We start from the raw sequence: 26,848 nt of genomic DNA, 5'->3' as shown, positions 1-26,848 counted from the left end.
CCCCAAACTCCCTCCCAGTTCATACTGGGAACCCCAAACTCCCTTCCCAGTTCATACTGGGAGCCCCCAAACTCCCTCCCAGTCCATACTGGGAACCCCAAACCTCCCTCCCAGTTCATACTGGAGCCCAAACTCCCTCCCAGTTCATACTGGGAACCTCAAACTCCCTCCCAGTTCATACTGGGAACCCCAAATTCCCTCCCAGTCCATACTGGGAGCCCCAACCTCCCTCCCAGTTCATACTGGGAACGTCCAACCTCTCCCAGTCCATACTGGGAACCCCAAACTCCCTCCCAGTCCATACTGGGAACCCCAAACTCCCTTTCCACTCTAGACTGGGAGCCACAAACTCCCTTCCCAGTCCATACTGGGAGCCCCAAACTCCCTTCCACTCCATACTGGGAACCCCAAACTCCCTCCCAGTTCATACTGGGAACTCCCCAGTCCATACCTGGGAACCTCCAACCCCTCCCAGTCCATACTGGGAACCCCAAACTCCCTCCCAGTCCATACTGGGAACTCCAAACTCCCTCCCACTCCATACTGGGAACCCCAAACTCCTTCCCAGTTCATACTGGGAACCCCAAACTCCCTCCCAGTTCATACTGGGAACCCCAAACTCCCTCCCAGTCCATACTGGGAGCTCAAACTCCTCCCAGTCTCTCCCAGTCCATACTGGGAGCCACACCAGTAACAGGCATCGTTTATTGGCGATTCCGGCACCTCTGGGACCCCCCCCGGGACCCCCCCGGCTGGGGGGGAGGGGCAATAAATAGGGAAGGGGAGGGAGAAGGCACCCAGGGTGGGGAGCAGGAACTGGTTTGTACTGGTCCATACTGGAGAAGGCCTATGGGCATCAACACAGCAGTGGGGCAACCCTACCGGTCCATACTGGTCTGTACTGGGAGCACGCAAGGCCACGCGGCTGAAGAGAGCTCTGGACTGGTTTGTACTGGTCCATACTGGTCTGTACTGGGAGCACGCAAGGCCACGCGGCTGAAGAGAGCTCTGGACTGGTTTGTACTGGTCCATACTGGTCTGTACTGGGAGCACACAAGGCCACGCTGGTGAAGAGCTCCCAGTTGGCTGCCGGACTGGTCCATACTGGTCCATACTGGTCCATACTGGTCCATACTGGTCCATACTGGGATTGCTGAAGGCCATGGCAAGGCACTGGTCCGTACTGGTCCGTACTGGTCCGGCACAAGGCGATGCAGTGGGGCTCCCAGTTGGGCTCCCAGCCCCTTCCTGCTCCATACTGGTCCATACTGGTCTGTACTGGTCCGGCCCAAGGCAACGCAGATGCAGGAGTTCCCAGCCGGGATATTGCAGTGGTTCATACTGGTTTATACTGGGATGTCCCACGGTGGTGCAGAACCCAGCAGGGAGGCACTGGGCTGTACTGGTTCATACTGGGAAGGGTCTCTGGTGCCATGGGGGGGTCATGGGGTGGTCTGGGGATCCCTGCTGACCCCAGGGTGGCCCTGGGGACCCTGTGGTGGCCCTCTGGTCCCTGAGGTGGCCTTGGGGTCCCCCCGTGGTGGCCTTGGGGACCTGTGGTGGCCTTGGGGTCCCCAGAAGGGCCCACCTGTCCCCATGTGGGGTCTGTGGTGTCCCCAGTGTCCTACAGACCCCCACGGTGACCTCAGGGTGACGTTTTATGGTGTCCCCACGTTGTCCTACAGACCCTGACAGCGACCAAACGTCCCCACGGTGACCTCAGGGTGACGTTTTATGGTGTCCCCACGTTGTCCTACAGACCCTGACAGCGACCAAACATCCCCCACGGTGACCTCAGGGTGACGTTTTATGGTGTCCCCACGTTGTCCTACAGACCCTGACAGCGACCAAACGTCCCCACGGTGACCTCAGGGTGACGTTTTATGGTGTCCCCCACAGCGTCCTACAGAACCTGACAGCGACCAAACGTCCCCACAGTGACCTCAGGGTGACGTTTTATGGTGTCCCCACAGCGTCCTACAGAACCTGACAGCGACCAAACGTCCCCATGGTGACCTCAGGGTGACGTTTTATGGTGTCCCCACGTTGTCCTACAGACCCTGACAGCGACCAAACGTCCCCACGGTGACCTCAGGGTGACGTTTTATGGTGTCCCCCACAGCGTCCTACAGAACCTGACAGCGACCAAACGTCCCCATGGTGACCTCAGGGTGACGTTTTATGGTGTCCCCACAGCATCCTACAGACCCTGACAGCGACCAAACGTCCCCACGGTGACCTCAGGGTGACGTTTTATGGTGTCCCCACAGCGTCCTACAGACCCCGACAGCGACCAAACGTCCCCATGGTGACCTCAGGGTGACGTTTTATGGTGTCCCCCACGTCGTTCTACACCCCCTGACAGCGACCAAACGTCCCCACCGGTGACCTCAGGGTGACGTTTTATGGTGTCCCCACGTTGTCCTACAGAACCTAACAGTGACCGAAATGTCCCCAAGGTGACCTCAGGACCTCCTGGAGATGTTTTATGGTGTCCCCACAGCATCCTACAGGTTCTCACGCTCAACCTGGCAGATGCCGTGACGGGTTTGGGGTCCCTGGAGATGTTTTATGGGGTCTCTGCATTGTCCTACAGACCCTGACAACGAGCAAAAGCTCCCCATGGTGACTTCAAGACCTCTTGGAAATGTTCTGTGGGCTCACCACGTTGTCCTACAGCCCTCCAGTGACCTCGGAGTCCCCATGGTGGCCTTAAGGGGACATTTTACGGTGTCCTCATATTGTCCTACGGGTCCCCACGTAGTCCTGCAGATCTCCACAGTGACCACGGGGTCCCTGGAGATGTTCTACGGGGTCAGCACCTTGTGCTACAGGCCTCTGCTGACTTTGGAGCCTCTCATGATGACCTCAGGACCTCCCTGAGATGTTCCATGGGGTCACCACATTGTCCTACAGACCCACAGTGTGACCAGGAGGTCCCAATGATGACCTCAGGGAGATGTTTTATGGGGTCTCCACATTGTCCTGTGGACTCCCACAGTGTCCAAGGCTGTCGACAGTGACCTCAGCACCTCCTGGAAATGTTCTATGGGGGCTCCACATTGTCCTACAGACCTCCAGTGACTTTGGAGCCCCTCATGACGACCTCGGGACCACTCCAAGATATTTCATGGGGTCTCCACATTGTCCTACAGACCTCCAGTGACTTTGGAACCCATCATGGTGACCTCAGGACCACTCTGAGATATTTCATGGGGTCTCCACATTGTCCTACAGACCTCCAGTGACTTTGGAACCCATCATGGTGACCTCAGGACCACTCTGAGATATTTCATGGGGTCTCCACATTGTCCTACAGACCTCCAGTGACTTTGGAACCCATCATGGTGACCTCAGGACCACTCTGAGATATTTCATGGGGTCTCCACATTGTCCTACAGACCTCCAGTGACTTTGGAACCCATCATGGTGACCTCAGGACCACTCTGAGATGTTCTATGGGGTCTCCACATTGTCCTACAGACCTCCAGTGACTTTGGAACCCATCATGGTGACCTCAGGACCACTCTGAGATATTTCATGGGGTCTCCACATTGTCCTACAGACCTCCAGTGACTTTGGAACCCATCATGGTGACCTCAGGACCACTCTGAGATATTTCATGGGGTCTCCACATTGTCCTACAGACCTCCAGTGACTTTGGAACCCATCATGGTGACCTCAGGACCACTCTGAGATATTTCATGGGGTCTCACATTGTCCTACAGACCTCCAGTGACTTTGAACCCATCATGGGTGACCTCAGGACCACTCTGAGATATTTCATGGGGTCTCCACATTGTCCTACAGACCTCCAGTGACTTTAGAACCCATCATGGTGACCCCAGGACCACTCTGAGATGTTCTATGGGGTCTCCACATTGTCCTACAGACCTCCAGTGACTTTGGAACCCATCATGGTGACCTCAGGACCACTCTGAGATGTTCTATGGGGTCTCCACATTGTCCTACAGACCTCCAGTGACTTTGGAACCCATCATGGTGACCTCAGGACCACTCTGAGATGTTCTATGGGGTCTCCACATTGTCCTACAGACCTCCAGTGACTTTGGAACCCATCATGGTGACCTCAGGACCACTCTGAGATGTTCTATGGGGTCTCCACATTGTCCTACAGACCTCCAGTGACTTTGGAACCCATCATGGTGACCTCAGGACCACTCTGAGATATTTCATGGGGTCTCCACATTGTCCTACAGACCTCCAGTGACTTTGGAACCCATCATGGTGACCTCAGGACCACTCTGAGATATTTCATGGGGTCTCCACATTGTCCTACAGACCTCCAGTGACTTTGGAACCCATCATGGTGACCTCAGGACCACTCTGAGATGTTCTATGGGGTCACCACCATGTCCTACAGGACCTCCCTATGGTGGCCTTGATGTTCCCACCCTCTCTCCCCCACATCCCCTACCCCGACGGGGCTCCTGAGGGCATCTCCTACCCTGAAGGAGATCCCGTTTGGGGTCCCCCCGGCGCGGTGGCCCCCCACCCCTCCAGGTACCTGGCGAAGAGCCCCTTGGCGCGGCGCAGGACGCGCGGCAGGTGGTGGCGGCGCACCAGGCGGTCGAAGTGCATGGCCACCTCGTTGTAGTCGCCGGCCCGCGCCATGACGGCCTCAGCGCTGCTCCAGCAGCATGGCCAGGCACACGAAGAGCAGGAAGGGGTTCCCCTGGCCCAGCTCTTCTGGCGGTGGCAGCGGCGCCCCGTCGTCCTCCACCGTCACCTCCTCGTCCGAGGAGGACGAGCCCGAGGAGCACGAGGAGGAAGAGGAGGAGGAGGAGGAGGAAGGGTCTTCCCAAGCCCAACGGCCGCCCCAAGGGTCTTCGGGGGTGGTTGGGTTGTTGTGGGTGGTCTTGGCGGCATGGTGGTCATCCTTGAGGTCATCGTGGCCGTGCTTGGCGCCGTCACGTCCTCCCTTGGCGCCGTTGTGGCCGTGCTTGAGGTCATCATGGCCGCCCTTGGGGTCACGGTGGTTGTCCTTGAGGTCGTCACGGTCATGTCTGGGGTCATCACGTCCTTCCTTGGGTCATCACGGCCATCCTTGAGGCCATGGTGGCCATCCCTGGGGTCATGGTGGGCATCCTTGGGGTGGTTGTGGCGTTCTCCAAAGTTGTGTCCTTCTCCGAGATCATCATCAACCTCTCTGGGGTCACCACGATTCGTCCCAGGGTCATCTCGTCCTTCTCTCGGGTCATCCAGTCCCTCTTTGGGCCATCTCGTCCTTTTCTGCGCTCATCTCGTCCTTCTCTTGGCTCATGTCCCTCTCTGGGGTCATCCCGTCCATTTTTGGGTCTTCTCCAGCCCCCCAGCAGAGGCTGTGGGGTCTCTGGTCGATCTCCAGGGCGTCGGTGCCTTCCTCCACATTCCTGGGGCCACCTGGCTCCGAGTGCTTGGAGCCCTCGGGGCTCCTCCAGCATCCCTGGGGGGTCTCCTCTGGACCTTCCTGGAGCTCCTGTGACCTTTGGGGACATCGCTGGAGCTCTCAAGAACTTCCTGAACATCCTTAGAGCTCTTGGGACCCTTCTGGCTGTCCCTGAGACAGTCAGGGGACATCACTGGAGCTCTTGGGACCCTCCTGGATGCCCTTGGAACCTTCTAGCACGTCGCTAAAGCTCTTGGGACTCTCAAACCGCTCCCTGGATATCTTGGGACTGTTGGGAACATCTCCGGAGCTCTTGGGACACTCAGGGCCATCACTAGAAGTCTTGAGACCCCCAGGGCTACCACTGGAGCTCAGGAGACCACCTGGGACATCACTGGAGCTCTTGGGACCCTCAGGGCCATCACTGGAACCCTTGAGACCCCCAAAGCCACCACCAGAACCCTCCGTGACCCCTCCAGCACCTTCTCCTCCACGTTCCTCTTCCTCCACGTTCCTCCTCCTCCTCCGTCCTCCTCCTGGGCGGCCGCGGCCGCAGCCCCCGGCGCTCCCTCAGCCCCCGGCCGGCCCTGCGGGCTCCCAGGGGGGCTCCGAGCAGCGGGACGCCCTCGGGGGGCGGGGGCGGCGCGGGGGGCAGCGAGCTCCAGGTGATCTCCAGCACCTTGAGCGCGTCCTCGAAGGCGAACTCGCGCTTCAGCTCCAGCAGCAGCCAGCGGTAGCAGAAGAGCAGGTCGTGCGCGCCGCGCGCCGCCAGGAAGGCCCAGAACGGGGGGTCGGCGCGCCGCAGCAGCCGCCGCAGGTGGCCGAAGGCTCGGGCCAGCCCGCGGCCGCCGGGGCGGAAGCGCGGGGGCCAGGCGGCGCATCAGCGAGCAGAAGCACAGGAAGGCCTGGGCCTCGTCGTCCAGCACGGCCAGCAGCGGCGCCGCCACGTCCGACATGCCCTGGCAGTAGGACAGGCGCGGGTGGCCCAGCGCGAAGGTGGTCAGCAGCGCCTGCAGGGCCGCCAGGTGAGGGTGGCCCTCCTCGGGGCCGCCGAAGTACGGGTGTGGGCGCGGTCCGTGCGCACCACGTCCTTGCGCACCGCCGCGGCCACCTGGGCCAGCTCGGCCGGCGCGGCGCGGGCCGCCAGGGCCACCTTCAGGGAGGAGTACTCGGCCGCCTTGAGGCGCAGGTGGGACAGGCGCTCCTGGCCCGTCAGGCCGGCGGGGAACACGTTCAGCAGGTAACGCCACACCACCTGTACGGGGAACATGGGGACAGGTGAGAGCAGGAACGTGTTCCACAGGTAACGCCACACCACCTGCACGGGGAACATGGGGACAGGTGAGAGCAGGAACGTGTTCCACAGGTAACGCCACACCACCTGTACGGGGGGAATGGGGACAGGTGAGAGCAGGAATGTGTTCTACAGGTAACGCCACACCACCTGTACGGGGAACATGGGGACAGGTGAGAGCAGGAACGTGCTCCACAGGTAACGCCACACCACCTGTACGGGGAACATGGGGACAGGTGAGAGCAGGAACGTGTTCCACAGGTAACGCCACACCACCTGTACGGGGAACATGGGGGACAGGTGAAGGATCAGGGACAGGTTCAGCAGGTAACACTGACAGGTGAGAGCAGGAACGTGTTCCACAGGTAACGCCACACCACCTGTACGGGGAACATGGGGACAGATGAGAGCAGGAACGTGTTACACAGGTAACGCCACACCACCTGTACGGGGAACATGGGGACAGGTGAGAGCAGGAACGTGCTCCACAGGTAACGCCACACCACCTGTACGGGGAACACGGGGACAGGTGAGAGCAGGAACGTGTTCGACAGGTAACACCACACCACCTGTACGGGGAACATGGGGACAGGTGAGGGATCAGGGACAGGTTCAGCAGGTAACACTGACAGGTGAGAGCAGGAACGCGTTCTACAGGTAACACCACACCACCTGTACGGGGAACATGGGGACAGGTGAGGGATCAGGGTCACGTTCAGCAGGTAATGCCACGTGGGGACAAGTGAGACCATGAACACGTTCAGCAAGTAACACCAGTCCACCTGCACAGGGGGAATGGGGACAGGTGAGACCACGAACACGTTCAGCAGGTAACACCAGTCCACCTGCACAGGGGGAATGGGGACAGGTGAGACCACGAACACGTTCCACACGTAATGCCACACCACCTGTACAGGGGAAACGGGGTTAGGGACAGCAAGAACTCTCAGGTGTTGGTCAGGACGCATCTGAGAATCCCCAGGTGTGGCTGAAGCAACAGCAGGTGAGATCAGAACACCCCAGGTATGACTCAGGTGTAATCACAGCTGCCAGGTAAGGCTCAGGGAAATCAGAGAACCCCCAGCACCACAAAGTGCAGCTCAGAGGACCCCAGGTGTGATCAGAACCTCCCCGAGATGTATCCAAGGTGTGACCCCAACCCCCAGGTGTGTCCCAGGTGTGTATCCACAAACCCAGGTGTCTCCCAGGTGTGTATCCACAACCCCCAGGTGTGTATCCACAACCCCCAGGTGTGTCCCAGGTGTGTGTCCACAACCCCCAGGTGTGTATCCACAACCCCCAGGTGTGTATCCACAACCCCCAGGTGTGTCCCAGGTGTATCCACAACCCCCAGGTGTGTCCCAGGTGTGTATCCACAACCCCCAGGTGTGTCCCAGGTGTGTGTCCACAACCCCCAGGTGTGTATCCACAACCCCCAGGTGTGTATCCACAACCCCCAGGTGTGTCCCAGGTGTGTATCCACAACCCCCAGGTGTGTATCCACAACCCCCAGGTGTGTCCCAGGTGTGTATCCACAACCCCCAGGTGTGTCCCAGGTGTGTATCCACAACCCCCAGGTGTGTCCCAGGTGTATCCACAACCCCCAGGTGTGTCCCAGGTGTGTGTCCACAACCCCCAGGTGTGTCCCAGGTGTGTATCCACAACCCCCAGGTGTGTCCCAGGTGTGTATCCACAACCCCCAGGTGTGTCCCAGGTGTGTCCACAACCCCCAGGTGTGTCCCAGGTGTGTATCCACAACCCCCAGGTGTGTCCCAGGTGTGTGTCCACAACCCCCAGGTGTGTATCCACAACCCCCAGGTGTGTATCCACAACCCCCAGGTGTGTCCCAGGTGTGTATCCACAACCCCCAGGTGTGTATCCACAACCCCCAGGTGTGTCCCAGGTGTGTATCCACAACCCCCAGGTGTGTCCCAGGTGTGTATCCACAACCCCCAGGCGTGTCTCAAGCGTGGCCCAGGGCTCTCACCTTGCGCAGGCCGGGCTCGACGCCGCCGTGGAAGACGTGCAGCCGCAGGTCCTGGGGCCGCAGCAGGCGCCCACCTGGGCCCAGGTACGACCTCAGGTCAGCATCGCTCAGGGGGGCGCAGGGCGGGGGCGGGGGAGGGGGCGGGGACGCGGCCGGGGTCCCCTCGGGCCACGCCAGGGCTGCCTGTGCCCGCGCCAGCGTCCGGCCCACCTGTGGGAACGGCACAGGTGGCACTGGGAGGGCACTGGGATGCCCACGAGAGCAGCACAAGCTCTCTGTGAGCTTCCAACAGAGTGGGGCGCTCCAGGTGCGCCTCACCTGTGCCAGGTGTGCTCACCTGTGCCAGCAGTGCCTGGGTGAAGGGCAGGGCCGCCGCCAGCAGCGAGCGTCGCTCGGGGACCGGCTCGGCTGCCGCCACCTCCCGCGGGCTGATGATGTCCCAGTCCTCCAGCAGAGGGCCTGGGGACAGCACACCTGAGCCACAGGTACCTGAGACCCCTCAGAGCCCCGCCTCGCACACCTGAGCCCCACTGGACTCCCCCAGGTAGCCAGCATCTCGTGACACCCAGCCCACGTCGCCAAGTGTCCCAAGTGTGTGTCCTCAAATGTGTCCTGCCCCACCCAGGTGTGTCCCCCTGTGCCCAGGTGTGCCCAGGTAAGTCTGTAACCACCCCAGATATTTCTCAGGTGTATTCCAGGTGTGTCCCCACCCATCAGGTATGTCCCAGGTGTACTGTACGTGTGTCCCAAATGATTTCTCCTGCCTATGTGTGTCTCAGGTGTGTCTATGGGTGTCCCAGGTGTATCCCAGGTGGGTCTTCACCCACCCAGGTGTATCCCAGGTGTGTCTCCACCCACCCAGGTGTATCCCAGGTGTGTCTCCACCCACCCAGATGTGTCCCAGGTGTGTCTTCCCCCACTCAGGTGTATCCCAGGTGTGTCTCCCCCCATCCAGGTGTATCCCAGGTGTCTCCACCCACCCAGGTGTATCCCAGGTGTATCTCCCCCCATCCAGTTGTATCCCAGGTGTGTCTCCACCCACTCAGGTGTATCCCAGGTGTGTCTCCACTCACCCAGGTGTATCCCAGGTGTGTCTCCACCCACTCAGGTGTATCCCAGGTGTGTCTCCACTCACCCAGGTGTATCCCAGGTGTGTCTCCCCCCACCCAGGTGTATCCCAGGTGTGTCTCCCCCCACCCAGGTGTATCCCAGGTGTGTCACTCACTGTCAGGGGGTTCCTGACGTCCAGGCGCAGCCTCAGGGTGGGCCGGGCGTAGGTGAAGGCGTTGGCCAGGTCACCATCGCTCAGCAGAGGCACAAAGGTGTCCTGGCCCTGCCCATTCTGCGCCGCGAAGCTCAGAACGAAGCTCTTCTTCCTGAGGGAGCACAGGTGAGCTCACCTGGGTGCTCTGGGGGGGTCCCAGGTGTGCCCGGGGGGGATAAAAGGGGGTCCTGCTCACCCCTGCAGATCGAAGGCCCGGGCCAGGATGTGCTGCAGCACGTCCAGCGACGTGATCTGCGGGTCCACGGCGAACGAGCGGAACTCGGGCGGCTGCTGCCCCTCGTTCTTCTGCGAGAGGAACGTCGGGGGTCGCGGGGGGTCCCGGGGGGTCCCGGGGAGTCCCGGAGCCCCCCGGCCCCTCACGGCAATGCAACATGGCGGCGCAGCACCGTCACCACGGCAACGCCGCGCGCCTCCCGCAACGCTGATTGGCCGCTGGCCCACACGTGACCCAAGAGGCGGGAAAATTTCCCGCCGGTGCCACACCCGCGGGCGGCAACGCCCCCGCGAGCTGATTGGCTGGCGGAGGGGGGGCGAGACCCCACCCCTTAACCCCGCCCACAAAATTACCACGCCCATGAGGCCCCGCCCACGCTTAACCCACGCCCCTTACCTTGACGCGCACGCGCACAACCTCGCACTCCTCCTCCAGCGCGGCCCCGCCCCCGCCCCCCGGCGAGGCCCCGCCCCCCGTCGTCGCCGCCATGTTGGGGCGGGTCTCGGGAGGGGGTCGGGGTTTTGGGGGGGTTTCGCCGCCGCCGCCGCCCCCCCCGAGCCGGGGAAGCGGGGGGCTGGTGTTACGTCACCGTGCTGACGTCACGCCGCGCCCCCCCGGCCGGACGGTGCGCGGTTCTGCGGGGGGATCCGGAGCCGCGCCGCGCCCGTGCTCGTCCTGCGGCCGCGGCCGCGGCAAACAACATCCGGGGCAGCGCGCGGAAGTGACGTCACGGGGCGGGCTCTGCAGTCAGGTCCTTAAATGACATCACCGGCTCCGCCCACCCTTTCCCAACGCAGCGAAATGACGTCACAGGCAGCGTTTCACATCGGGTTTATTGGGGGGGGAGAGGGGGGCATGCGGGACCCCCTTAAACGGGCAACGCCAAAATGGGGACCACGTCCTCCTTAAAGGGGCAACGCCGCGGCGAGGACCGCCCCCGCTCTTAAAGGGGCAACGCCTTCCAGTGAGCCACCCCCCCCCACCCTTAAAGGGGCAACGCCATGTAAAGAACCGTCCGGCCTTAAAGGGGCAATGCCGGTGGGGTCAACCGCGCCCTTAAAGGGGCAACGCCTCCCCCGCAGCAGCGCCCCGGCCGGGGGGCGGAGCCTGCGAGGGGGAAAGGGGCGAGGCCCCGCCCACCAGGAGAGGCCCCGCCCCTCAGGGGGGTCCCGAGGGGGTCGCCTGTTCCTTCCTGAGCTGCGCCAGCTCCTGCGACAGCGACTCCAGGTCCTGGGAAAGGGGGAATGAGGATGGAAGAGACCACGCCCACTGCGCGAAGACACGCCCTCAGGGTGACCACACCCTTGACAAGGCCACGCCCACAGCTGAAAGCCCCACCTCCACTTTAAGCCCCCCTTTCATGTCCATAAACTCAGTGATGTCATCGCTTATGCCACACCCCCACATTTAAACCACACCCCCACACCCTCACCCTTTAGCCACACCCCTCTCCACAGACCACACCCCTTCCTCACAGGCCACACCCCCGCTGGCCCCGCCCCCTCACCTGTGCCAGGTGCAGGTTTTTGGTCAGCTGCTCCTCCAGGAGGTTCTGCAGCTTCTTGTTCATCTCCCGCAGCCCCTCCTCACCTGGCCCCGCCCCCGCCCCGCGCCGCGCCGGCCCCGCGGGACCCGCGGCCTCTGCGGACAGGTGAGAGGGGACAGGTGAGAGGGGACAGGTAGGGGACAGGTGAGAGGGGACAGGTGAGAGGGGACAGGTGAGGGTGGACAGGTGAGAATGGGACAGGTGAGAGGGACAGGTGAGAGGGGACAGTGAGAGGGGACAGGTGAGAATGGGACAGGTGAGAGGGGACAGGTGAGAGGGGACAGGTGAGAGGGGACAGGTGAGAGGGGACAGTGAGAGGGGACAGGTGAGAATGGGACAGGTGAGAGGGGACAGGTGAGGGGACAGGTGAGAGGGGACAGTGAGAGGGGACAGGTGAGAGGGGACAGTGAGAGGGACAGGTGAGAGGGGACAGGTGAGAATGGGACAGGTGAGGGGGGACAGGTGAGGGGACAGGTGGGGACAGGTGAGGGTGGACAGGTGAGGGGGGACAGGTGAGGGGACAGGTGAGAGGGGACAGGTGAGAGGGGACAGGTGAGAGGGGACAGGTGAGAGGGGACAGTGAGAGGGGACAGGTGAGGGGGGACAGGTGAGGGGACAGGTGAGAGGGGACAGGTGAGAATGGGACAGGTGAGAGGGGACAGTGAGAGGGGACAGGTGAGGGGGGACAGGTGAGGGGACAGGTGAGAGGGGACAGGTGAGAGGGACAGGTGAGAGGGGACAGGTGAGGGGATAGGTCAGGGTGGACAGTTCAGAAGGGACAGGTGAGGGGACTGGTGAGAGGGACAGGTGACAGGTGGGACAGGTGAGGGTCCAGGTGGGACAGGTGAGGGTCCAGGTGGGACAGGTGGGACAGGTGTGGGGGGACAGGTGACAGGTGGGACAGGTGAGGGTTCAGGTGGGACAGGTGAGGGTCCATGTGACAGGTGGGACAGGTGAGGGTCCAGGTGGGACAGGTGAGGGTCCAGGTGGGACAGGTGAAGGTCCAGGTGGGACAGGTGAGGGGGTCCAGGTGGGATAGGTGTGGGGGGACAGGTGGCACAGGTGAGGGGGTGCAGGTGAGGGGGTGGGACAGGTGAGGGTCCAGGTGGGACAGGTGAGGGGGTGCAGGTGACAGGTGGGACAGGTGTTGGGGTGCAGGTGACAGGCGGGACAGGTGAGGGTCCAGGTGGGACAGGTAAGGGGGTCCATGTGGGACAGGTGGGACAGGTGTTGGGGTCCAGGTGGGACAGGTGGGACAGGTGCCAGGTGAGGCTCAGGTGGGCCAGGTGAGGCCAGGTGCCCTCACCCGTGCGGCTGTCCCTCACGAAGCTCTGGATGATGGCGCTTTTCCTGCACAGATCCTCGGCCATGGACGCGCTCGACACCTCCAGGTGCCTCACCTGCCCGGGGCGGCTCCAGGTGAGCGGCGCCCAGCCCCTCCCCGTGCTCCCAGTGCTCCCAGTGCTCCCAGTACCTTCTCCTCCAGCAGCCAGCGCTCCTGCTGGCTCTGGGCCAGCCGCTGGAACAGCTCGGCCACCTCTGCCGGGGACAGGCCCCCCCCGGCCGGGACCCCTCCGGCGCTGCCGCCCCCGGGGCTGCCGGAGCCGACTGCGCCGGGGGCGGGGCCGGAGCCCGTCAGACCACGCCCACCAAAGCTCCGCCCCCCCGCAGGGTGAGTTCAGAAAGGGGGGGGGGGGGGGGGGGTGGCCACGCCCACATGGGGCTGTGCCCCCAAACCACACCCCCAATGGGTCGCAACCAAGCCACGCCCACAAACAAGCCACGCCCTAATTAGCTGTACTCTAGTCGAGCCACGCCCAGCAAGCCACACCCCCTTAAGCCACACCCTCCCATTGAGTCACACCCATTTAGGCCACACCCCAAAATAGCTTAGTCAAGGACACGCCCACCAAGCCACACCCTCCCATGGGGTCACACCCATTTAAGCCACACCCCAAATTAGATGTACTCTAGTCAAGCCACGCCCACAAAGCCACACCCTCTTAAGCCACACCCTCCCATTGGGTCACACCCATTTAGACCACACCTGGCTGTGCTCTAATTAAGCCACGCCCACCCAGCCACACCCCCACACCACACCCTTTAAAGCCATGCCCACACATGGCCACACCCCAATTAGCACCCAGGCCACACCCCCTGATTAGAACCCCTCCCATTAAGCCACGCCCCAAATAAACCACACCCTCCTTACATCACCATGTGTTGGACCACACCCTCTTAAGCCACGCCTCGTAAAAACCACACCCAACTAAGCCACACCCCCAGTTTAACCCCAGTAACCCTGCCCATTAAGCCACGCCCATAAAGCCACACCCACACAAACCACGCCCATTCCCACCTCCCACCTATTAGACCACACCCCTTCAAAAGCCACGCCCCCCTCCTCGAGGCCCCACCCACCTTGGTGCTGCCGGGGGCGGAGCCATCGCGGCCCAATGAGGACACGGAGCTGCTGTCCCCGCCCGGGCCCCGCCCGGGGGAGGAGCCCCCGTCCAGCCCCAGCTCCTCCAGCCCTGGGGGACCCCAAAACCCATCAGGGACCCCAAAAATCCACCCGGAACCCCCAAAAATCCCAACAAGGACCCCAAAATCCACCTGGGAACCCAAAAATCCACCTGGGAACCCCCAAAATCCACCTGGGAACCCCCAAAACCCATCAGGGACCCCAAAATCCACCCGGGAACCCCAAAAATCCCATCGGGGACCCCAAAATCCCAACGGGGACCCCAAAATTCACCCGGGAACCCCCAAAAATCCCATCAGGGACCCCAAAAATCCACCCGGGAACCCCCAAAATCCCATAAGGGACCCCAAAATCCACCTGGGAACCCCCAAAATCCCATCGGGAACCCAAAATCCACCTGGGAACCCCCAAAATCCCATCGGGGACCCCAAAATTCACCTGGGAACCCCAAAATTCACCTGGGAACCCCCAAAATCCCATCGGGGACCCCAAAATCCACCTGGGGACCCCAAAATCCCATCGGGGACCCCAAAACGCCTCAGGGACCCCCAAAAACCCATCAGGGAACCCCCAAAATCCCATCATGTTCCCCAAATCCCATCAGGGACCCATTCTGGGGTTCCCCCTCCCCAAATTTTAGAGTTCTCCCCCAAATTTTGGGGTTCCCACTCCTCAAATTTTGGGGTTTCGCCCCTCCCCTAGAGTTCCCCTTCCCCAGATTTTGGGGTCCCCACTCCTCAAATTTTTGGGGTTTCCCCCCTCCCCTAGAGTTCCCCCTTCCCCAAATTTTGGGTCCCCCCTCCCAAATTTTGGGGTTACCCCTCCTCCAAATTTCTGCGTCTCTCCCAAATTTAGGGGTTGCCCCTCCTCCATTTTTGGGGTTCCCCCCACCCCAAATGTTGGGATCTCTCTCCCAAATTTTGGGGTACCCCCCCCTCCCCAGATTTGGAGATTTCCCCCCAAATTTTGCGGTCTCCCCCAAATTTTGGGGTTGCTCCCTCTTCACATGTTGGGGCTCCCCTCCCCAAATTTTAGGATTCTCCCCCAAATTTTGGGGTTCCCCCTCCCCAAATTTTGGGATTCCCCCCTTCTGAAATTTTGGGGTTCCCCCCTCTCCAAGAGTTCCCCCACCCCCACATTTTAGGGCTCCCCTCCTCAAATTTTAGGGTTCTCCCCCAAATTTTGGGGTTCCCCCTCCCCAAATTTTGGGATTCCCCCCTTCTCAAATTTCGGGGTTTCCCCCCTCCCCAAGAGTTCCCACACCCCCACATTTTAGGGCTCCCCTCCCCAAATTTTAGGATTCTCCCCCAATTTTTGGGGTTCCCCCTCCCCAAATTTTGGGGTTCCCCCTCCCCAAATTTTGGGACTCCCCCCCTTTCTCAAATTTCGGGGTTTCCCCCCTCCCCAAGAGTTCCTCCACCCCCACATTTTAGGGCTCCCCTCCCCAAATTTTAGGATTCTCCCCCAAATTTTGGAGTTCCCCCCTCCCCAGATTTTGGGGTTCCCCCCTCCCCAGATTTTGTCGTCTCCTCCAAATGTCAGGATTCCCCCCTCCTCCATTTTTGGGGCTCCCCCTTCCCAAATTTTGGGATTCCCCCCTTTCTCAAATTTCGGGGTTTCCCCCTCCCCAAGTGTTCCCCCCACCCCCACATTTTAGGGCTCCCCTCCCCAAATTTTAGGATTCTCCCCCAAATTTGGAGTTCCCCCCCTCCCCAGATTTTGGGGTTCCCCCCTGCCCAGATTTTGTCGTCTCCTCCAAATGTCAGGATTCCCCCCTCCTCCATTTTTGGGGTTCCCCTCCCCAAATTTTAGGATTCTCCCCCACATTTTGGGGTTCCCCCTTCCCAAATTTTGGGATTCCTCCCCTTTCTCAAATTTCAGGGTTTCCCCCCCTCCCCAAGCATTCCCCCACCCCCACATTTTAGGGCTCCCCTCCCCAAATTTTAGGGTTCTCCCCCAATTTTGGAGTCCCCCCTCCCCAGATTTTGAGGTTCCCCCCTCCCCAGATTTTGTCGTCTCCTCCAAATGTCAGGATTCCCCCTCCTCCATTTTTGGGGCTCCCCCTCCCCAAATTTTGGGACTCCCCCCCTTTCTCAAATTTCGGGGTTTCCCCCCTCCCCAAGAGTTCCTCCACCCCCACATTTTAGGGCTCCCCTCCCCAAATTTTAGGATTCTCCCCCAAAATTTGTTCTTACCACCCCAAATCTTGGGGTCCCACCCCCTCCCAAAATTTTACATTTCCCTCTCCCACATTCCGAGACCCCCCCCCTCCATAAATTTTGGGATTCCCCCTCCCCAGATTTTAAGATATTTTTTTTTTTTCCCCCCCTCATAATTTTATGGCCTCCCCCAAATTTCGGGCCTCTCCTCTGTTTTTTTTTTTGGGGGGGGGGGGGGTTCCACCACCACCACCACCCCCCCCAAAATTTTGGGGTGCCCCCTGACCCGCGCGGTTCTGCTGGGCACCAGCAGCTCCTGCAGCCGCTCCTGCAGCCGCTCCCCGCGGCGCCGCTCCAGCTGCAGCTGCCTCCGCAGATCCTTCAGCTGTGGGGTTTGGGGGAGATTTGGGCTTTTTTTGGGAACCCCCGAATCTCTGGAGGGTAGGGGGGGGAAAAATCCCCAAAACTTTCGGGGGGGTCCCCCAAAACCCCCCCGTCCTCCCCGGCGCCCGCCCCCCCCGGGGGTCGCTCACGGCGGCGCTGCCTTTCTTCTCCAGGATGCGCTGCCCGTCCCGCACGTCCTTCAGCTCCTGGGGGGTTTGGGGGATTTTGGGGGGTTTTAGGGGATTTTTGGGGGGTTTAAGGGATTTTGGGGGTTTTTAAAGGGATTTTGGGGGGGGGTTTAAGGGATTTTGGGGGGGGATTAAGGGATTTTGGGAGATTTTGGGGGGTTTTAAGGGATTTTTGGGGGGGGTTAGGGGATTTTGGGGAGTTTTTGGGGGATTTTGGGGGGTTTTAAGGGATTTTTGGGGGATTTAAGGGATTTTGGGGGTTTTGGGGGGATTTTGGGGGGGTTTTAGGGGATTTTGGGGGGGTTTTAGGGGATTTTGGGGAGTTTTTGGGGGGTTTTGGGGGGGGGGTTAGGGGATTTGGGGGGTTTTTGGGGATTTTGGGGAGTTTTTGGGGGGGTTTTGGGGGGGGTTAGGGGATTTGGGGGGGTTTTTGGGGGCATTTTGGGGGGGTTTAGGGGATTTTTGGGGAGTTTTTGGGGGGATTTTGGGGGGTTTTAAGGGATTTTGGGGGTTTTGGGGGGATTTTGGGGGGTTTTAAGGGATTTTTGGGGGGGTTTAAGGGATTTTGGGGGGGGTTTTAGGGGATTTTGGGGGGGTTTAGGGGATTTTGGGGAGTTTTTGGGGGGATTTTGGGGGGTTTAGGGGATTTTTGGGGGGGTTTAGGGGATTTTGGGGGGTTTTGGGGGCATTTTGAGGGGTTTTAAGGGATTTTGGGGGGGTTTAAGGGATTTTTGGAATTTTGGGGGGATTTTGGGGGGTTTTAAGGGATTTTTGGGGGGTTTTAGGGGATTTTGGGGGGGTTTTGGGGATTTTGGGGGGGTTTAGGGGATTTTGGGGGGTTTGGGGGGCATTTTGGGGGGGTTTAGGGGATTTTGGGGGGTTAGGGGATTTTGGGGGGGTTTAAGGGATTTTTTGGGGGGTTCAGGGGATTTTGGGGGGTTTTGGGGGGCATTTTGGGGGGGGGTTAAGGGATTTTTGGGGGGTTAAGGATTTTGGGAATTTTTGGGGGGATTTTGGGGGGTTTTAAGGGATTTTGGGAATTTTTGGGGATTTTGGGGGTTTTAAGGGATTTTTGGGAATTTTTGGGGGATTTTGGGGGGTTTTAAGGGATTTTTGGGGGGGGGTTAGGGGATTTTGGGGAGTTTTTGGGGGGATTTTGGGGGGTTTTAAGGGATTTTTGGGGGCATTTTGGGGGGTTTTAAGGATTTTTGGGGGGGGGTTAGGGGATTTTGGGGAGTTTTTGGGGGGATTTTGGGGAGTTTTAAGGGATTTTTGGGGGGTTTTAAGGGATTTTGGGGGGTTTTGGGGGGCATTTTGGGCGGGATAGGAGATTTTGGGGGAGTTTAGGGGATTTTGGGGAGTTTTTTGGGGGGATTTAGGGGGATTTTAAGGGATTTTGGGGGGGTTAGGGGATTTTGGGGTGTTTTTGGGGGCATTTCGGGGGGTTTAGGGATTTTTGGGGGGGTTAGGGGATTTTCGGGGGGTTTAGGGGACTTTAGGGAGTTTTTGGGGGGATTTTGGGGGGTTTTAAGGGATTTTTGGGGGGTTTAAGGGATTTTGGGGGGTTTTTTGGGGGCATTTTGGGGGTTTAGGGGATTTTTGGGGGGGTTAGGGGATTTTCGGGGGGTTTAGGGGACTTTAGGGAGTTTTTGGGGGGATTTTGGGGGGTTTTAAGGGATTTTTGGGGATTTAAGGGATTTTGGGGGGTTAAGGGGATTTTTGGGGGTTTGAAGGGATTTTTGGGGGGGTTTTGGAGGCATTTTGTGGTGGTTTAGGGGATTTTTGGGGGGGTTAAGGGATTTTGGGGGGTTTTGGGGGGCATTTTGGGGGGTTTAGGGGATTTTTGGGGGGTTTAGGGGATTTTTGGGGGGGATTAAGGATTTTGGGAGTTTTTTGGGGGGGTTAGGGGGGTTTAAGGGATTTTGGAGGGGTTTAGGGGATTTGGGGGAGTTTAAGGGATTTTGGGGGGTTTTAGGGGATTTGGGGGAGTTTTTGGGGGAATTTGGGGGGTTTTACGAATTTTTCGGGGGGTTAGGGGATTTTGGGGGTTTTTAAAGGGATTTTGGGGGGGGGTTCAGGGGATTTTGGGGGGGTTCAGTGGATTTTTGGGCTGTTTTAGGGATTTTGGGGCAGTTTTGGGCTGTTTTAGGGATTTTGGGGCTGGTTTTGGGTGTTTGGAGCTCTTTTGGGGCTCTTTTAGGGGATTTTGGGGCTGTTTTGTGAAGTTCTGGGCTGTTATGGGATGTTTGGGGATGTTTTGAAGCTGTTTTGGGGGAATTTTGGGGCACTTTTGGGCATTTCAGGCTCTTTTGGGGCAGTTCTGGGGCAGTTTTGGGGATTTGGGGGCTGTTTTGGGCGTTTCAGGCTCTTTTGAGCAGTTTTGGGGCAGTTTTGGGAGGTCTTGGGGCAGTTTTTGGGGGATTTGGAGCTGTTTTGGGGGTTTCAGGCTGTTTTGGGGCAGTTTTGGGGCAGTTTTGGGGGTTTCAGGCTGTTTTGGGGCAGTTTTTGGGGGATTTGGGGGCTGTTTTGGGCGTTTCAGGCTGTTTTGGGGAAGTTTTGGGGCAGTTTTGGGAGGTCTTGGGGCAGTTTTGGGGATTTGGGGGCTGTTTTGGGGTTTCAGGCTGTTTTGGGGAACTTTTGGGGTACTTTTGGGGCAGTTTTGGGAGGTTTTGGGGCAGTTTTGGGCGATTTGGGGGCTGTTTTGGGGCAGTTTTGGGAGGTTTTGGGGGATTGGGGGCAGTTTTGGGGTTGTTTTGGAGCAGTTTTGGAGCAGTTTTGGGGCAGTTTTGGGGGTTTCAGGCTCTTTTGGAGCAGTTTTGGGGCAGTTTTGGGAGGTTTTGGGGCACTTTTGGGCGTTTCAGGCTCTTTTGGAGCAGTTTTGGGAGGTTTTGGGGCAGTTTTTGGGGGGTTTCAGGCTGTTTTGGGGCAGTTTTGGGAGGTTTTGGGGCAGTTTTTGGGGGATTTGGGGGCAGTTTTGGGCGTTTCAGGCTGTTTTGTGGAAGTTTTGGGGCAGTTTTGGGGGGTTTCAGGCTGTTTTGGAGCAGTTTTGGGGCAGTTTTGGGGCAGTTTTGGGAGGTTTTGGGAGATTTGGGGGCAGTTTTGGGGTTGTTTTGGGGGTCTCACCTGTCTCAGGGCGCGTCCCTCGGCCTCGTGCAGCTCCCGCAGCCGCTGCTCCTCCCCCAGCGCCGCCCCGCAGCTGCCCCAGCTCCTCCTGAGTGGACATTGGGGACATTTGGGGACAATTTGGGACAATTGGGGACAATTTGGGGTCAATCTGGGGACAATTGGTGACAATTTGGGGACATTTGGGGACAATTTGGGGACATTTGGGGACAATTTGGGGACAATTTGGGGACAATTTGGACATTTGGGTCAATCTGGGGACAATTGGTGACAATTTGGGGACATTTTGGGACAATTCAGGGACATTTTGGGGTCAGTTGGGGACATTTGGGGACAATTTGGGGACATTTGGGGACAATTTGGGGACAATTTGGGACATTTGGGGTCAATCAGGGGACAACTGGTGACAATTTGGGGACATTTTGGGACAATTCAGGGACATTTTGGGGTCAGTTGGGGACATTTGGGGACATTTGGGGACAATTTGGAGACAATTCAGGGACATTTTGGGGTCAGCTGGGGACATTTGGGGACAATTTGGGGACAATTTGGAGACAATTGGGGACATTTGGGGTCAATCTGGGGACATTTGGTGACAATTTGGGGACATTTTAGGACAATTCAGGGACATTTATGGGGTCAGCTGGGGACAATTGGTGACAATTTGGGGACATTTTGGGACAATTCAGGGGACATTTTGGGGTCAGCTGGGGACAATTGGGGACATTGGGGACAATTGGGGACATTTTGGGGTCAGTTGGAGACAATTGGGGACATTTGGGGTCAATCTGGGGACATTTGGTGACAATTTGGGGACATTTGGGGACAATTCAGGGACATTTGGGGTCAGCTGGGGACAATTGGGACATTTGGGGACAATTCAGGGACATTTTGGGGTCAGTTGGAGACAATTGGGGACATTTGGGGACAATCTGGGGACAACTGGGGACATCTGGGGTCATTTTGGCACAATTTGGGGAACATTTGGGGTCAGTTGGGGACGTTTTGTGATGTTTGGGATATTTTGAGGCGTTTTGGGGACGTTTGGGGGTGCTGGCACACTGAGAGGGCAAGAATCACGACGGGGACGGAGATGTCACGATATTCCCCCAAAATCCGCCCCCAAATCCTCCCAAAATTCCAAAACCCCTCAAAATCCCCAGCTCCCCCAAATTCTCTGCAAAATCCCCCCAAATTTACCTCAAATCCCCAAAATTTACCCCAAAATCCCACCAAATTTACCTCAAATCCCCAAAAATTACCCCAAAATGCCCCAAATTTACATAAATCCCCAAAATTTACCCCAAAATCCCCCTAAATTTACCTCAAATCACAAAATTTACCCCCAATCCTCCAAATTTACCTCAAATCCCCAAAATTTACCCCAAAATCCCCCAAATTTACCTCAAATCCCAAAATTTACCCCAAAATCCCCCCAAATTTACCTCAAATCCCCAAAATTTACCCCAAATCTCCCCAAATTTACATCAAATCCCCAAAATTTACCCCAAAATCTCCCAATTTACCTCAAATCCCCAAATTTACCCCAAAATCTCCCCAAATTTTCCTCAAATCCCCAAATTTACCCCAAAATCCCCCAATTTCCCAATAATCCTCCCAAAATCCCCCCAAATTTACCGCAAATCGCCCCAAATTTTACCTCAAATACCAAAATCCCTCCAAAAATTACCCCAAAATCCTCTAAAATTTCCCCAAAATTCACCCATATCCCCCAAAATCCCTCAAATTTCACCAAAATCTCCCCAAAATTCACCCATATCCCCCCAAAATCCTCCAGATTTCACTGAAATCTCCCCAAAATCCTCTAAAATTCACCCATATCCCCCCAAAATCCCTCAAATTTTCACCAAAATCTCCCCAAAATTCACCCATATCCCCCCCAAAATTCACCGAAATCTCCATAAAATCCCCCAAAATTCACCCATATCCCCCCCCAAATCCCTCAAATTTCACCAAAATCTCCCCAAAATCCCCCAAAAATTCACCCATATCCCCCAAAATTCTCTGAATTTCACCAAAATCTCCCCAAAATCCCCAAAATTCACCAAAATCTCCCCAAATCCCCCAAAAATTCACCCATATCCCCCCAAAATTCTCCAGATTTCACCAAAAATCTCCCCAAAAATCCCCCAAAATTCACCCATATCCCCCCAAAATCCCTCAAATTTCTCGAAATCTCCCCAAAATTCACCCATATCCCCCCCAAAATTCACCAAAATCTCCCTAAAATCCCCCAAAATTCACCCATATCCCCCAAAATCCCTCAAATTTCACCAAAATCTCCCCAAAATCCCCCAAAATCCCCCAAAATTCACCCATATCCCCCCAAAATCCCTCAAATTTCATCGAAATCTCCCCAAAATTCACCCATATCCCCCCCAAAATCCTCCAGATTTCACTGAAATCTCCCCAAAATCCCCAAAATTCACCAAAATCTCCCAAAATCCCCCAAAATTCGCCCATATCCCCCAAAATCCCTCAAATTTCACCGAAATCTCCCCAAAATCCCCCAAAATTCACCCATATCCCCCCAAAATCCCTCAAATTTCACCAAAATCTCCCTAAAATCGCCCAAAATTCACCCATATCCCCCCAAAATCCCCCAGATTTTACTGAAATCTCCCCAAAATCCCCCAAAATTCACCCATATCCCCCCCAAATCCCCAAAATTCACCCATATCCCCCCCAAAATCCCTCAAATTTCATGGAAATCTCCCCAAATCCCCCCATATCATCCCCAAAATTCACCAAAATCTCCCCAAAATCTGCCAAATTCACCCATATCCCCCCAAAATCCCTTAAATTTCACCAAAATCTCCCCAAAATCCCTCAAATTTCACCGAAATCTCCCCAAAATCCCCCAAAATCTCCCTAAAATTCCCCAAAATTCACCCATATCCCCCCAAAATCCCTCAAATTTCACCAAAATTCCCCAAAATTCACCCATACCCCCCCAAAATCCCCCCAAATCCCCTCATATCCCCCAAAATTCACCGAAATCTCCCAAAATCCCCAAAATTCACCCCTAAATTCACACCAAAATCCCCCAAATTTACCCCAAATCCTTTAAAATCCCAAATTTTCCCCCAAATTCCCCCAAACCGCGCTGACCTCGAGCTGCCCCCGCTGCTGCTGCTGCTCCTCCCGCAGCCGCTCCTGGGGGGGGGCACAGGGGGGGATTTTGGGGGGTCCCCGATGCCGGGGGGGGGGACCCCAAAAGTGGGGAAGGGTCTCGGGGGGGTTTTTGGGGTCACCTGGGCGGCCTCGGCCTCGTGCAGGCGCTGGCGCAGCTCCTCCCGCTCACCTGAGCACACCTGGGGGCACCCCAAAATCTGCCTGGGGACCCCCCAAAAATCCTCGGGAAACCCAAAATCTGCCTGGGGACCCCCAAAAATCCTTGGGAAACCCAAAATCTGCCTGGGGACCCCCCAAAAATCCTCGGGATCCCCAAAATCTGCCTGGGGACCCCCAAAATCTGCCTGGGGACCCCCCAAAAATCCTCGGGATCCCCAAAATCTGCCTGGGGACCCCCCAAAAATCCTCGGGAACCCCAAAATCTGCCTGGGGACCCCCCAGAAATCCTCGGGATCCCCAAAATCTGCCTGGAGACCCCCAAAATCTGCCTGGGGACCCCCAAAATCTGCCTGGGGACGCCCCAAAAATTCTCGGGATCCCAAAATCTGCCTGGGGACCCCCAAAAATCACGAGATCCCCAAAATCTGCCTGGGGACCCCCCCCAAAAATCCTCGGGTCCCCAAAATATGCCTGGGGACCCCCCAAAAATTCTCGGGATCCCCAAAATTTGCCTGGGGACCCCCCCAAAAATCCTCAGGGACCCCAAAATCTGCCAGGGACCCCCCAAAAATCCTCGGGAACCCCAAAATCTGCCTGGGACCCCCCAAAAATTCCGCGGGATCCCCAAATCTGCCTGGGGACCCCCCCAAAAAATCCTCGGGAACCCCAAAATTTGCCTGGGGACCCCCAAAAATCTCGGGAACCCCAAAATCTGCCTGGGGACCCCCCCCAAAAATCCTCGGGATCCCCAAAATCTGCCTGGGGACCCCCCAAAAAATCCAGGGATCCCCAAAATCTGCCTGGGGACCCCCAAAAATTCTCGGGATCCCCAAAATCTGCCTGGGGACCCCCCAAAAATCCACGAGATCCCAAAATCTGCCTGGGGACCCCCCAAAAATTCTCGGGAACCCCAAAATCTGCCTGGGGACCCCCCAAAAATCCTCGGGATCCCCAAAATCTGCCTGGGGACCCCCCAAAAATCCTCGGGATCCCAAAATCTGCCTGGGGACCCCCAAAATTCTCGGGATCCCCAAAATCTGCCTGGGGACCCCCCAAAAATCCACGAGATCCCCAAAATCTGCCTGGGGACCCCCCCCCAAAAATCCTCGGGTCCCCAAAATATGCCTGGGGACCCCCCAAAAATTCTCGGGATCCCCAAAATCTGCCTGGGACCCCCCAAAAAATCCAGGGGATCCCCAAAATCTGCCTGGGGACCCCCCAAAAATTCTCGGGATCCCCAAAATCTGCCAGGGACCCCCCAAAAATCCTCGGGTCCCCAAAATATGCCTGGGGACCTCCCAGAAATCCTCGGGATCCCAAAATCTGCCTGGGGACCCCCAAAAATCCTTGGGAACCCCAAAATCTGCCTGGGGATCCCCCAAAAAATTCTCTGGGACCCTCCCAAACCCGCCCAGGACCCCAAAACACCCCCAGGGTTCTCCCAAATCCCCCCCAGACCATCCCCAGACCCCCCAAATCCACCCCAGAACCCCCCAAATCCCCCCAAAAGGACCCCAAACTCCTCCAGCACCCCCCAAATCCCCCCCCCAGGACCCCCAAATCCCCCCGGAAAAGACTCCAAACTCCTCCAGGGCCCCTCCAGAACCCCCCAAATTTCCTCAGAACCCCCCTAGGACCACCCAAATCCCCCCAAATCCCCCCTGGAATGACCCCAAACTCTTCCAGGACCCCCACAACCCCCCAGATCTCCCCCAGGACCCCAAATTTCCCCTTAAAAGGACCCCAAACTCCTCCAGCACCCCTCAAATCCCCCCAAATTCCCCCACAGATCCCCCAAATCCCCTCTGAAATGACCCAAACTTCTCTAAACCCCCCACAAATTCCCCTCAGGACCCCCAAATCCCCCCTGGAATGACCCCAAACTCCTCCAAAGCCCCCCAAACTCCCCCCAAGACCCCCAAATCCCCCCTGGAATGACCCAAACTCCTCCAAACCCCCCCCAAACTCCCCCCAAGACCCCCAAATCCCCCCTGGAATGACCCCAAACTCCTCCAAACCCCCCCCCAAACTCCCCCCAAGACCCCAAATCCCCTCTGGAATGACCCCAAACTCTTCTAAACCCCCCCAAATCCCCCCACAGATCCCCAAATCCCTCTGAAATTACCCCAACTCCTCCAAACCCTCCCCCAAATCCCCCAAGACCCCCAAATCTCCCCTGGAATGACCCCAAACTCTTCTAAACCCCCCCAAATCCCCCAAATTCCCCCACAGATCCCCCAAATCCCCTCTGAAATTACCCCAAACTCCTCCAAACCCACCCAAATCCCCCCAAGACCCCAAATCCCCCTGGAATGGTCCCCAAACTCCTTGAGGGCCCCCTCAAATCCCCCCAAATTACCCCCAGGACCCCCAAATCCCCCCAGAAAGGACCCTAAACTCCTCCAGGACCCCTCCAGAACCCCCACATCTCCTCAGAACCCCCCTAGGACCACCCAAATCCCCAAATCCCCCCCTGGGACCCCCAAATCCCCCCAGAAAGGACCCCAAACTCCTCCAGGACACCCCAGAACCCCCAAATTCCCCCCAGGACCCCCAAATCCCCCCTGGAATGACCCCAAACTCCTGTAAAACCCCCCAAAATCCCCCCAAATTCTCCCAAGGACCCCCAAATCCCCCCTGGAATGACCCCAAACTCCTCCAAACCTCCCCAAATCCCTCCAGGACCCCCCCAAATCTCCCCTCAAGTCCCCCCAGAACCCCCAAATCCCCTCTGAAATGACCCCAAACTCCTCCAAACCCACCCAAATCCCCCAAGACCCCCAAATCCCCCCTGGAATGGCCCCAAACCCCCCAAAAGCCCCCCAAACCCCCCTGTACCTGCAGCTCCCTCTCCAGGCTCTCCCTCTGGCTCCGGCTGTCCCGCAGCTCCCGGGCCTGGGCCTCGCTCAGATCCCGCAGCCCCCCCTGTGCCTGCCCCAAAAACACCCCAAAAACACCTCAAAACAACCCCAAAATCACCCAAAAAACACGTCAAAAATACCCCAAAAACACCTCAAAATCACCCCAAAAACACCTCAAAACAACCCCAAAATCACCCCAAAAAACACGTCAAAATCACCCCAAAAACACCCCAAAAACACCTCAAAACAACCCCAAAATCACCCCAAAAAATACCTCAAAATCACCCCAAAAACACCTCAAAACAACCCCAAAATCACCCCAAAAAACACGTCAAAATCACCCCAAAACCACCCCAAAAACACCTCAAAATCACCCCAAAAACACCTCAAAACAACCCCAAAAACACCCAAAACCCACGTCAAAATCACCCCAAAAACCACGTCAAAATCACCCATAAACCACGTCAAAATCATCCCAAAAACACCCCAACAACCACCCAAAAAACACCCCAAACGAACGCCAAAATCACCCAAAACCCACCCCAAAAACCACCCCCAAAACCACCCCAAAATCACCTCAAAATCACCCCAAAACCACCCAAAAACCCAAAAATCACC

At 57.6% G+C, this 26,848-nt stretch overlaps 2 protein-coding genes and 1 long non-coding RNA gene across 3 annotated transcripts in view; 1 reads left to right on the top strand and 2 right to left on the bottom strand.

The window, feature by feature from the left end:
• Positions 1 to 26,848, bottom strand: part of LOC137466866 (actin nucleation-promoting factor WAS-like) — a 48,329-nt gene that overhangs the window by 11,323 nt on the left and 10,158 nt on the right. The gene's annotated exons all lie outside the window — the stretch shown is intronic.
• Positions 124 to 3,106, top strand: LOC137466863 (uncharacterized). Its single transcript, XR_010995316.1, has 3 exons — positions 124 to 945; positions 1,007 to 1,176; positions 1,242 to 3,106. It is a non-coding gene; the product is annotated as an uncharacterized lncRNA (long non-coding RNA).
• TBC1D25 (TBC1 domain family member 25) lies at positions 4,437 to 13,360 on the bottom strand. Its single transcript, XM_068178493.1, is given in 14 exon segments — positions 4,437 to 4,644; positions 4,646 to 5,047; positions 5,240 to 5,486; positions 5,815 to 6,254; positions 6,256 to 6,453; positions 6,456 to 6,644; positions 8,671 to 8,880; positions 9,008 to 9,129; positions 9,892 to 10,046; positions 10,131 to 10,240; positions 10,566 to 11,399; positions 11,677 to 11,810; positions 13,022 to 13,115; positions 13,190 to 13,360. Coding segments are annotated over 11 exon segments (2,346 nt in total). The 5' UTR covers positions 10,659 to 11,399; positions 11,677 to 11,810; positions 13,022 to 13,115; positions 13,190 to 13,360; the 3' UTR covers positions 4,437 to 4,464.

This window comes from Anomalospiza imberbis, unplaced genomic scaffold (assembly GCF_031753505.1).
Source record: "Anomalospiza imberbis isolate Cuckoo-Finch-1a 21T00152 unplaced genomic scaffold, ASM3175350v1 scaffold_455, whole genome shotgun sequence".
In the NCBI taxonomy this organism is placed as follows: Eukaryota; Metazoa; Chordata; class Aves; order Passeriformes; family Viduidae; genus Anomalospiza; species Anomalospiza imberbis.
Note: the sequence above shows the minus strand (reverse complement) of the source record. Positions and strands in the feature narration are given on the sequence as shown.